A 13255-nucleotide genomic window follows, 5' to 3' on the forward strand; every position below is an offset into this window, starting at 1 on the left:
GTTTTGGGGAGCAGAGACACAACCAAGGCCCTATGAGCCAATCAGCATTAAAAGGGAGTCTGTTAGCCACTGAGAAGGGTCCTTGTCCTTTTGTGCTGATTGGAGCCAATCAGAGTAAAAGGAGGCAAGTCAGCCACTGAAAAGACTCTTCTCAGTAGCTAACATGCAGTTTCCCCTTTCATGATGATTGGCTCCTAGGGACATCTAGTGGAGTGTGGATTCATGATTATGACAGAGAGAACAAGGGAAAGTGGAAAAATAAGCATGGATGTGAGGGGATGTGGTGTGACTTTCATGAAGGGACCCTGCATTTCTGAATTTGACATTACACAACTGTATACATCATGGCTCGACTGTCTTTTACCATCTAGGTTCTAATTATATATATCTCTTTAGTGAAGTCAGTTGCTGCTGAGCTGATACCTGTGTAGCCAAAATGAGGCTCTGAGAAACAGAGGGTAGGTATCAGCATTTTCAGGGGAACCCAAGGTTTGCAGAAGTAGAAAAAACCACAAGGAAACCATCACCCATCATCCCACCTCTGGAAGCAAAATGACAGCCCTGGCTACAGGTGAAATTCCTTGGATTGATGTCTAGGGAAGCAGGTTTGTGGCAGGATAAATGCAGGTAATGGGAACAGGAGATACAAAAGCTGGTAAAAAAAGAGGGAATAGTTTGAAGCCACTTAGCCTAACAAGATACATGCACATTTCTTTGGAGCAAGTAAAAGACCAAAGTACATTTTCCATTCCTGCACACATAGCTCAATCCAACAGAATATCAACAACATGTTTATAAAGCAACACATTCCCACCCTTTCTGCTTTCAGTGGACGAGAGATGCTTTTTCTACCCCTCCCTTTCAACTTTTTGCCCCATCAAAACAGCCTTCCAGCTGCACAACTGCACCTTCTAAATGTATCTCATCAGAAAAATAACTGATTTCCCCAATGCCACAACTTTCTACTAGTGCTGAATTGATTCTTCAGAAATACAACAGGCTGCTTTACCACTTAGGCCTTTCACTACAACTGTAAACAAGCAATCAGTTCTAAGGAAATGGATGCAATCAAGATAGTGTACTTAAAGAACCAAGAAACACCAGCTGGAATCAATAAATGAACCCAGACCCCATGACTATAATGAATAATTATTGTCCATGGAAAGAGACTTCTGTCTCAGAAGTTGCCCTTCTTGCACTAGCTGTGTAACCGAAAAGATTGTGCCTACTAGAGCCCACACTAGGCAGAGATGGATTGTGATAGTAATTCAAGTCCAGTGAACAGATGACAGTGCAATTTAGTAATGATAATAGTGTGTACTAACATGTTCATTTTCAATCTGCCATGTGTATTATGCAGCCACAAGAGCATGGATTTTTCGCATTCTGCAATATTTAATTGAAAATACCCCCATGCCATTCTGATGCTTCCCATAAGCTCATTAGAAAACAAAACCTTACAAAACATATAGTCCTGAACTCAGAAGCGCTTGCTTCACAACCCTCTACATTTTCATGGTGATACACAAAACAGTCAGAGAGAATTGAGAGTTCAAAGAGTAAAAAGAGACAGAAAAAAACCAGATCCCTTTTGGGCTTTTTTCTGTCAGAGTTCTCATAAAGTTGAAATTCATTAAAAATCAGCAACGTTCACAGAGTACCTGTAATCCTATTACTGACCTTGTCCATACTCTGACCTTCATCTTCTGCAGTTTAGAAGTTAAAAAATGCCTGGCTGATTTTTAATTAATTTATAAATTTTGCATTGAACTGAATGATTATGTCGGGCATGCTCAGTAAGAACCAACTGTCAGTGTTCTAAAAGCCAGACTCACAGCTGCCTGGCTTGCCTAATCAGGGGGCCACACCCACACCAGACTTTTATTTCACTTGAGACGGTCATGGCTTCCCCCCAAGAATCCTGGGAAGTGTCGTTTGTAAAGGGTGCTGAGAGGTGACTCCTATTCCCCTGACAGAGCTCCAGTGGCCAGAGTGGTTTAACTGTCAGTCTCTCTGATTGAAGTTCTGTGAGGGGAACAGGGCATCTCCTCCTAGCAACTCTCAGCACCCTTCACTAACTACACTTCCCAGGATTCTTTGGGAGAAGCCATGACTGTATAAAGTGGAATAAAGGTCTGGTGTGGATGTGGCCAGGGACAGCTTTGGTTTAAATTTGGGTGGGAGGCTACATGTGCCTGCTGTAGAATAAAAAGGTGGGGGAAACGCTGAAAAGCAATGATACTGTTCACAATGTTTTCCTTTTGGAAAGGCAAGGGACTTCCCCTCTGTCCAGTCCCCACCCACCCAATCTCCTCCATATGCTCGGAGGCACGTTACCAAATTCTTCCAAGCTACACAGCAAGTGGATTGGACTGTGAAAGACCAACCCAAATTGTGTTTGCATTTTGACAGATTTGTAGGGCAGTACAATATCTGAGAGGAGGTCAGGTCTCCTGCTCCCCAGGTGCATTCACTATAGCTACCCAATTTCCCTGCTTTTTAAAGTTTGATAGAAATATCTGTTGGCTATAGGTACATTCTTAAAACACAAGGGTTTTTTGCCTGTTAGTGAATTCATCTAGCAACAGCTGTATGCAAAGAGCTACATAATAGGCTGATTGGTCTGCTCAGTACCATCCATGCCCATCAGCTTGTTGAAACTATCCCATTACATTTCCATCATACAGAGCCCCTTCAAGACAGCGGCCCTGCTCTGTGCCAAGCCGCAGTCCTATGCAAAACCATGTTCTCATTACAAGGGATAGAGGGCAGTTCTATTTTATTGATTTAGAAAAATGTATGAACTGCTTAATCAAAATCTCTGTATCAGTGTACATAAAATAATAGATGGGCTACTGGTGATCAGCAGTGATATTACTAGTATTAGCCAACATATTGTAATGACTGCACAAACTATCACTATAGGCATAACTGGAGTAAATCACATTTCACAGTGACAAAATACTGCATTTTTTTGTAGAGCTGTGTGCAAGTAGTGTCTCATTTTTTTTGTATAGCTGGGGGCCAGGAAGGACATCTTCACCAATTTCTCCAGGAGGGGGGAGATAAATTCTCCAAGTTTCTCAATGCTGGGGTTCACCATTAGCAGTGGTGGTAGCAGCGGCAACTGTATCGGTAGCCTGACTGCCATTTTGCATCTTCCACAATGCCCTGGAGCTGGTCTCATTCCAAGGCATTGTGCTGGAAAGGAATGACAGCCACAAGGAAAAAAAAATGGTGATAAGTATTCAGAGCAAATTCTGCTAATTGGCCTTCTTTTGCTTGGTGGCATGAGGGTGGGGTTACATTGGGGGACAGAGAAAGAAAATTTCAGCTCAACTGTAATCTGGTTGCCTGAGCTTATAGGATTCTGATGCCAATGCCTAGGAATTGGAAACATTTTTCATAGCCCCGTGCTGGCCTTGGATGATTATGATGTAGAATTTACACTTCACACGTTCTTTTTTTTTTTGGCTCAAAATTTGTCAAGCAAGAGATTTCTGCAGTTCTCCCACATTTGAGCATCCTATGCTTACTTGGAAATAAATCCCCATCAAACTATTTGATGTTGGGCCCTTAGGAACACAGACCAGTTGAAAGTAATTTCTGTTCAGACCAATGGGACAGATTCTGCTTATGTACAGTGACTTGCTTTTAATCTATTCACATATTCTACATTAATGTTCTACATGCAGTCTAATGCACTTCAACAATCCATCGTCGACCACGGTATCTTGCTGGATTGTCTGGAGGGATTGGGAATAGGAGGTACAGTATTAAACTGGTTCCGTTCCTTTCTCTCCGATAGACACCAGCAGGTGGCATTGGGAGATGAGGTTTCAGACCCTTGGCCCCTCAAATGTGGTGTGCCACAGGGCTCTATCCTCTCTCCCATGCTATTTAACATTTATGTAAAACCGCTGGGAGCTATCATCAGATTTGGGCTGCAGTGCCACCAATATGCGGATGACACTCAGCTCTACCTCTCATTCAAGTCCTCACCAGAGTTGGCTGTGGAGACCATGTCCAAGTGCCTGGAATCCGTGAGTGGATGGATGGGAAGAAACAGGCTAAAGCTGAATCCTGATAAAACGGAAGTACTGCTCGTGGGAGACAAAGGAGGGTTGGGAAATACTGACCTGGTGTTTAATGGGGTAAAACTGCCCCTGAAGGACCAGGTCCGCAGCCTCAGGGTGATCCTTGATTCCGGGCTGTCCATGGAGGCCCAGGTTTCATCGGTGTGCCGGGCAGCTTGGGGTCAATTGCGTCTCATCCGAAGGCTGCAACCCTATCTTCCTGTTCACCAGCTTCCACTCGTAGTACATGCTCTGGTCACCTCTCGTTTAGACTACTGCAATGCGCTCTACGTGGGGTTACCCTTGAAAACAGTCCGGAAATTACAACTGGTACAAAGCACGGCGGCTCATTTACTTACGAATAGCCGCCGTTATGATCATATTACCCCAGTGTTATACAATCTCCACTGGCTTCCAGTTATTTTCCGGGCTCAATTCAAGGTGTTGGTATTAACCTTTAAATCCCTATACGGTTTCGGCCCAGTATACCTGAAGGAGCGCCTCCACCGTCATAAAGTGTGCCACCCTACAAGATCTGCCACTCAGGGCCTTCTCTCGGTTCCGCCGACTAAAGTGGCTAGGTTGGTGAGGACTCGAGAGAGGGCTTTTTCTGTGGCAGCCCCCCCGCTTTGGAACTCCCTCCCAATGGATCTTCTACATGCCCCTTCCCTAGATATATTTCGCCGGGGCCTGAAAACTTGGCTTTTCCATCAGGCCTTTATGACCTATGAGACTTCCAAGGTGAACTAGTCCTAGAACTGTAAAAACAATCTACTAAATACTGTAATTTTTGTATTATACTGTACTGGCTATATTGTTTATTGTATTTTATTATGTTTTATTGTAAGCCGCCTAGAGTGGCCATTGGCTAGATAGGCGGCCTATAAATTAAAGTTTATTAAGTTTATTATTATATTATCCAAATATTTTGTAAAAATACCACCACCAATGATGTTTTGGACTACAACTTTTGACTACTGAGCATGCTGGCTGGGGATGATGGGAATTGTAGTCCATAGCATCTGGAGGGCTCCAGCTGGGGAAAGCTGATGTAGACAATTTCCAAAACACAAAAAATGGTCCCGGCTTTCTTTTTTTTAAGTGTTTTATTTCAAACCACTTATGTACTGGACATAATTCAAAACTATTTGAGCCCTTTACAATAACTAAAATACAAAATAATTCTAACAATTGTATGCCTGTTGATGGCAATGTGAAACCTAAGTTTCACATGATGCAGCCACCTTGCTGGAACTAAGTAGGTCTGGGTCTGGTTGCAAGACCACTTGGCAACCCCTATGTACACTACCTTGCAATCCATCATGGAAGAAAGGCAGAATAAAAACACAGTCAGACACATATGTGGGGCTTGGACAATTCATCCTATTAACTGTGGGCTGTGTCTTCCAATAGCAAATCCCCATACAAAAAATTTAGTCTTACCATGTTGCCATTTATAATACATCTCAGACAATACATTAATTATCTAGGCAGACAAAAGCAAGCTGCCACCATAGTAACAAGGTAGAATATGATCACATGAATCCTTTCTAGGTTTATTTCAGTGGTGACAGGAAGCAAATCTAAGAACATTGGTTCTCTCCTTATTAGAATTTGTTTTTCCATAATATAAATGCAAATGTAAAGCAATTGGATGGATTGTTGTAGAAATTAGTAGAGAAGGCCAAGTAGTCTCTAAATTAAACATAGAATACAGAAACAAAAGGTTAAAAATAAGTTAGTCCATGGAAGTTTTTATTCCTGTCCAAGTCTGGATCCCAGAAGGAATAAAAGAATGTACATATTCACACTAGTTAACTACTAGTGGGATCAGAATTCTGACAGTCACACCCTGATACACATCAATGACAGTTACAGTGAACCAACAGGATAGAACAGCCAATGATGGTACTTCTGCTGGAAGTAATTAGGCTCATTTGTGAGAATTTCTGAGTTACTGAGAAATATGTGCCAATACCTCTGCACCCCCAATTTATAAAGAAAAAGGGAACATTTATGACCACAATTTTTATAAGAAATTGATTTTTTTATAAAAATGATTTCCTGCTGAGTGGCTTCCGCTTGTGTGCTTCGCATGCCAACCGTACCACCTATAACCTCGGAAACCCCAGGCACCCCCAACCACCCAGTGCCTCCAGGTGTTAGCATGCAGTGGCCACTGGCTCACTTGCCTGTTGCCGGCTTGCTCTTACTTCTTGGACACTTGCTTGTACCGCCCAGTGCCTCCAGGTGTGGGCGTATAGTGGCCTCAGTTGTCTGATACTGGGCCACTTGTGGTTCTTGGGCACTCGCTCTCCTGCCTGTTGGCTGCATGCCTCACTCACCCTCGTTGTGCACTTGCTCTCCTGCTGCACCTGGCAGGTACCATGGAATGCTTCTGGTTATCATGCTGTAGTTCACAGTACCACCTGTCTGTGGCCAAGCAAACTGCAGTGTGATGCTTACGTTTTTATTATATAGGAGGATATAAAATTTCAACATATTGAAGCATTTTCCTATTGGGAAGAGTTAAACATGCCAAAATATTTACTAGGGAAACACACTGTTATTTGTAGAAGCAATTTTTGTGTATTGGGCGATATCCAATGTCAGTCACACTCAGAGTAGATCCATTTTAAATCAATAGATGTAAGTCAGTGATGTCAAACGAGTCCACTCCGAGTAAGGATATGTCCCATAGTACATGGAGCTGCTACCTCTCAAAGTTGTGTTGTACTATGCAAACTAAAGGGTATTTAAGTTGCTGCTAGTCTTCTGTTGAAAGGATTATAGGTATTTGTCATGCATGAGCAACTCTGAATGGATATTATAAAAAGTGTATACTAACCACAATCTCATGGGTGCTCCTCTTTACTCTCAGCCAATGGGGGAACATATATGCACAATTTTGTCAATTATTTGTTTCATTTGAAAAAACCACCCTTGACTAACACTGCTTTCAGTTGCAGACACGTGATCTCATTGCAATGGAACTTTGCTGATGGAAATTAAAAGATAAAGGATTAAATAAGATTTATTGTCACATTTAACTGCTTTGTCAGAGATGTACATTAACGGTTTGAGCGAAATAAAAATAAAATTTCTTGAATGAACTGATGAGATGGCAACAGCACTTATTTAACAAAACAGCACGATAGATGCTTGCAGATACCCAAAGTTAATAAAACCCAAACACGCTTTTTGTTGATTAGAACAGACTTCAGCAACGAACAACAAAATGTATCATGTTAAGGCCAAAGAGTATGTTAAGTAATGAAAACAGAAATGTTTATAAAGTCCCAAACGTCCAAAGAGATAGAAGTTGTTTTTTTGTCATATTTCAAAGCCACTTTGTTTTACTTTGTACTGACAACAGAGCGGCTAACAAACAGGTGTGGGATTGCTTAGTTACTGAGATTTTAGCTGTAGGCAATCAGATATCTAAAATAAAGTTTTCTTGTGGGATTTTAATCAGGAGCAGGATTAAATAAGATGCATTGTTGCATACTCAAAGGTTTGTCATTTGCTAATTGAGAAAACAGTCTAATAAGATACTTAATGGCACCATTTCATATCATTTGGGTGGAAATTTTACTGCAAGCATAAAATATGTAAGTGCATCCCAACATTATCTGAACAGAGTCCACTTCATGCCTCCAAAATCACAAGTCCTCACCCCAACCCAACAAGAACTACAGTTTTTATTTCAGAGGAAAAGCCTGGAGTATTTCACTAGACAGCCTTTTCCACTCCCCATAACTTGAGTTCTATAGAGTAAATCCAGATTTTTAAAGAAATAAATTACAAGAACTTTTTCATTAAATGTTCAGCGTTTGACAGAACTGATCACATTATTTCACCACCTTCTGCTATGTGCTCTTCATATTTTTTCAACAAAAATGCAACTAATGATAGTGTGGCAAAGTCACTTGAAATCCACTGAGGTCGGAGTAATTGCTCGAGACATTCATTGATGATTTACTGGTAATCGCTTTTCTAAATAAAAAGGCAACCATAATTTTAAGGGATATACATTAGGTTAGTAGAAAAAGATTGAAACAAACCTCATCTCTATTAAAAGAGCATGCAGAGAATATAGTTCACATTTGTTCCAATCAGGTTTCTTGGAATTATCAAAGTTTTTTTCTTTCTGGCAATGATTTATTTGGCTTCACCATTAAAAAGCCTGTTGATCAAAGTTCTTAGAAATAGCCCCCCTTTAAAATTCAAGGCATGATAGTGCACGAGGTAAGCTTTGATTTGAGATCATCATTAGAGACTGTGCTTAATTGCTAAGTCCCATTTTTCTTATGGAAAACATAGCAACAAAAGCAGTAAGATTTTTTCAAATTTCACTTTGCTTATTTACCAGTACATCCATGAATCTCATCAATATTAGTATGTTTGATTATCCTAATGATTCAATTACAAAATTTTCAAAATGTATCACAAAAGTGAATAAGCCTTCTAAATTCAAGTCTTCTACATCTGCTGTGCACAATAATCCACTTTTGTAGCCCATTTCCTCCAAGTTAAATCCCAAAATATTTCTGTAGCATTTAGGAAAGATAGTGCTATATTAAACTCCTGTTCTATTAAATCTGGGAGATTTGAGCGTTCCTGGAATCTCCGTCTGCATGTGTCAGGGGTCTAGAACTTCTTGTCTGTGTGTATTCATTGTCAGATGACTCTGTGGGTTCAAGCAAATTCTCATAGTCACTGTCTTCTGATTCATTAACATTGTCACCGGTGTTGGTTTGGGAAGAGGATGGCATGGATGTTCCATTGCCTGAAAGCTTCAATCCTGTATTTGTGGAAACATAACTGGAAGAGCCCACTGCTTGAGGTCGAGGCATGAAAACATTGCTTTCTAGAACACCAGGGCATATGGCACTGTCGTGATTGATTACACTCAAGTCAGAGTAAGGAGGAGGAGGATCAGAGGTATCCGATTCTTCAAGATTACTACCTTCTGCAACAAATCCAGCATGGGACATTCGGGGGATAAATATAGGCTCCAAGGTATCATTTGACATTTGCCTGCTTAAGATGGCTTGCTGCAGTCCTACAAAAGGTTGTAAAAAGAAATGAAATTTATTGTCAAGACAAGGTATATTAATTAAGCAAACTGTGGAAAATGACACTATGGACATGGAAAACGAACTTATAATGCACATATGTGATCAACTGTGTATAAACAAGTAATCTGAGTGAAAAATTGCCAGTGTTGAATAAAAATATAATCTATCAGAACTGCTAGTTTTCCTAGAATTTACTTTGCTAGTACTGGCATGATTCACGTAACCCATGTTTTCCAGATGAGAGCAATGTCTTGCAAAATGTTAAACACTCTGCCAAAATGAAGTGGAAACATTTGGTTCAGTTAATTCAAATTAACAGGATTTCTTAAAGGCAAGGCAATAACACAAATTTGATAATGGGCTGTGGTAGATGTATTTATTACCTTTCAAGAGAGAATTCCTCCTAGGCAAAAAGGAATGTTTATTTATTTATTTATTTTATTAAATTTATATACCGCCCCATAGCCGAAGCTCCCTGGGCGGTTCACAACAGACAATATCAAAATACAATAAAACACATATTTAAAACAATTCAAACAGCATTAAAAATGGGCTTCCTTAAAAATTTTTAAATTTAAAACGTTTATAACACATATCAAACACATTAAAACAGTTATTAAAATGCCTGGGAGAAGAGGAAGGTTTTAACCTGGTGCCGAAAAGATAGTAATGTTGGGGCCAGGCGTACCTCATCAGGAAGACTATTCCACAATTCGGGGGCCACCACTGAGAAGGCCCTTTTTCTTGTTGCCTCCCTCTGAGCTTCCCTTTGAGTAGGCACCCGGAGGAGGGTCTTCGATGTTGAGCGTAGCGTACGGGTAGGTTCGTATCGGGAGATGCATTCCACCAGATATTGTGGTCCCGTGCCGTGTAAGACTTTATAGGTTAAAACCAGCGCCTTGAACCGGGCCTGGAAACATATAGGTAGCCAATGCAAGCGGGCCAGAATCGGTGTTATATGTTCGGACCGCCTGGTCCCTGTTATCAGTCTGGCCGCTGCATTTTGCACGAGCTGTAGTTTCCGAACCGTCTTCAAAGGCAGCCCCACATACAGCTCATTGCAGTAATCTAATTTAGAGGTTACCAGAGCATGGACAACTGAAGCGACGTTCTCCCTATCCAGATAGGGGCGTAGTTGGGCCACCAAACGAAGTTGGTAAAAGGCACTCCGTGCCACCGAGGCTACCTGAGCCTCAAGTGACAGGGATGGTTCTAAAAGAACTCCCAAACTACGAACCTGCTCCTTCAGGGGGAGTGTAACCCCATCCAGAACAGGTTGAACATCCACCATCCGGTCGGGAGAACCACCCACTAACAGCATCTCAGTCTTGTCTGGATTGAGCCTCAGTTTATTAGCTCTCATCCAGTCCACTGTCGCAGCTAGGCAACGGTTCAGCACATTGACAGCCTCACCTGAAAAAGATGTAAAGGAGTAGAGCTGCGTGTCATCAGCATACCGATGGCAACGCACTCCAAAACTCCTGATGACCGCACCCAGGGGCTTCATATAGATGTTAAAAAGCATGGGGGACAGAACTGACCCCTGCGGAACTCCATACTGGAGGACCCAGGGTGCCGAGCAATGCTCCCCAAGTGCTACCCTCTGGAGACGACCCGCCAAGTAGGAGCGGAACCACTGCCAAGCAGTACCGCCAACTCGCAGATCAGCGAGTCTCCCCAGAAGGATACCATGGTCGATGGTATCAAAAGCCGCTGACAGATCAAGGAGAATCAACAGAGTCACACTCCCCTTGTCTTTTTCCCAACAAAGGTCATCATACAGGGCGACCAAGGCTGTCTCCGTGCCAAAACCGGGCCTAAAACCCGACTGAAACAGATCCAGATAATCGGTTTCATCCAAGAGTGTCTGGAGCTGGCCGGCAACCACTCGTTCTAGGACCTTGCCCAGAAATGGGACATTTGCTACCGGCCTGTAATTATTAAGGTTTTCTGGGTCCAGGGACGATTTCTTCAGAAGAGGTCTTACTACCGCCTCTTTCAGGCAGCTAGGGACCACTCCCTCTCGCAATGAGGCATTAATCACTTCCCTGGCCCAGCCGGAAGTTCCAGCCCTGCTAGCTTTTATTAGCTAGTTATAGTATATAGTTATAGTATTAGCTAGTTATAGTAACAGCAAAGTATAAACAGCATATAGATAATACAGCAGAGTATAAACAGCATATATGTATTACAATTCAGAACAGTGGACTGTACTTATATAAGAAAAGACTAAAGTACAACCATTTAAAGTAATTTCAGCTGGTTTTTATTTTGAAAATCCAAAGCCACAATCTAATAGTAATTGAGAAGTATACTGCATTTTTAGACAGGATAATTCCTTATAGCACCGAATAGCATCTGCTGATGGGGGTGGGTATAAAAAACCATAATTGTTGATTTATCATAATTGACCAGAAGTCCTGCTATATGAACAAATTTGTCCAACTACTCTTTAAGGGCAGAAGTGGCTTGTGCTGAATCCTCCAACATGAGTATCATGTCAGCAGCATAAATATTCAATGAGTTCTCCTCATCCTCCCCTTGGTAGCTAGCTATGTAAGCATTCCTTCGCAATCTCTCAGTAAGTGGCTCCAAGGAAAGGGCGAAGAAGCAAAGGGGATAGTGGGCAGCCCTGTTTTGTCCCTCTGTCAATTAATCTGGGAGTGGAATCCAGGTTATTGGTGTGGACCGTAGCCTTAGTTTGCGTATACAGATGTGACACCATTGAAAGGATGTTGTTCTCTAAGTCAAATTTAGCCAACACTTTCAAGAAATAAGCCCATCCCAGGCAGTCAAATGCCATAAATATGTTGAAAGAAATAACTCCCTGAGACTGTTTATTATGCAGGGCATTGAAGGTAGTAAGTAAACATCATAGTGGGTCAGATATATGACACCCCGGGATAAATCCTGTTTGGTCTAAATGAACAATGTTATAAATTACTGAATTAAGATGGGTGGCCAGAATAGAAGTAAATGTTTTTTGACCTTGATTTAACAAAGTAATTGGTCTATAGGACCCTTTCCTCTTATCTTTACCTGGTTTAGGTAAAGTACCACAATGAGTGATCAATGCCATGTGGCAGGGATAGGACCCCCCAACCAGATGAGGTTAAACAGGTGTACAAGATGACTTGTAAGAAGGTCCCAATATTTTTTGGGACTGGTGCTTTGTTTTGCTTCTCTCTCTTGATAGTGGAAGAGACTTCCTCTGTGGATATTGATGAGTTAAGAGACTGTTTCTGGGCATTAGTTAATATAGGTGGACAAAAACCATGAAGATATTCCTCAATGTGAGCCTCTCCCTGCATCTTAGAGCGATACAGGTCTTGATAATAATTATCAAAAACTGAGTTAACCTCCTGAATACATGTTAAATCTCCTTCCTGTTTACAGAGTGCATGAATGCAGCAGATTGACACTGTGAGCGAAGGGCATGTGCCAGTAATACAGAGCAGTGGTTCCCAACCTTTATGAGTATGGGACTCCCTTTATAAGCTCAAAAAATGTTGTGACCCCCCTGCACTCTAATTCTAATTTTAGCCTCTGTTAATTGAAAAAATGCTGTGTGGCAAAATCACATCTTCAAATATCCTTTTCCATAAAAAGCTCCCTGCAGACAGGGAGGTATTGCTTTCTTTTCTTAATGCAAAGGTCCAATCAAATTGGGACCCCATCCCTCTGACAGTCTGAAGACGTACAGTCTTGTCTCCCAATACCAATGGGTTACAGTGTTGGACTAAGATGCAGGTTCAAATCCCCATGCAGCCATGAAGCCCACTGGGGGACCTTGGGCCAGACACAGTCTCTCAGCCTGACCTATCTCACAAGGTTGGTGTAAGGATAAAAGGGAAGGGGGGGACCATGTGAACCACCATAAGCAACTTGGAGGAAAGGTGGGGATGGATAAATAAATAAATAAATAAATGTCAACTGCAGTATGTGGACCCCAGCCTCAACCAACCTGCTGAGCTTTTTAATAAGAACAACATTAAAAACAACAACAAAAAAGCAGCAATGAGGTAGAGCTGGGGATGCTAGATTGTGAAGACAAAAGGGTGGATAGATTGAGTAGGGGGTTAGTGCTTTTAGACCTTG

General features: G+C 41.7%; 1 protein-coding gene across 1 annotated transcript in view; it reads right to left on the reverse strand.

Moving 5' to 3' along the window:
• Positions 1-7094: 7094 nt before the first annotated feature.
• ABRAXAS2 (abraxas 2, BRISC complex subunit) overlaps positions 7095-13255 on the reverse strand; it is a 33405-nt gene continuing 27244 nt past the window's right edge. Inside the window, exon 9 of the mRNA XM_061635714.1 lies at positions 7095-9141. Coding sequence (XP_061491698.1) covers positions 8672-9141 — 470 coding nt within the window. The 3' untranslated portion in view covers positions 7095-8671. The remainder of the gene's footprint in view (positions 9142-13255) is intronic.

The sequence above is a fragment of the Rhineura floridana genome, chromosome 7, assembly GCF_030035675.1.
Source record: "Rhineura floridana isolate rRhiFlo1 chromosome 7, rRhiFlo1.hap2, whole genome shotgun sequence".
Lineage (NCBI taxonomy): Eukaryota > Metazoa > Chordata > Lepidosauria > Squamata > Rhineuridae > Rhineura > Rhineura floridana.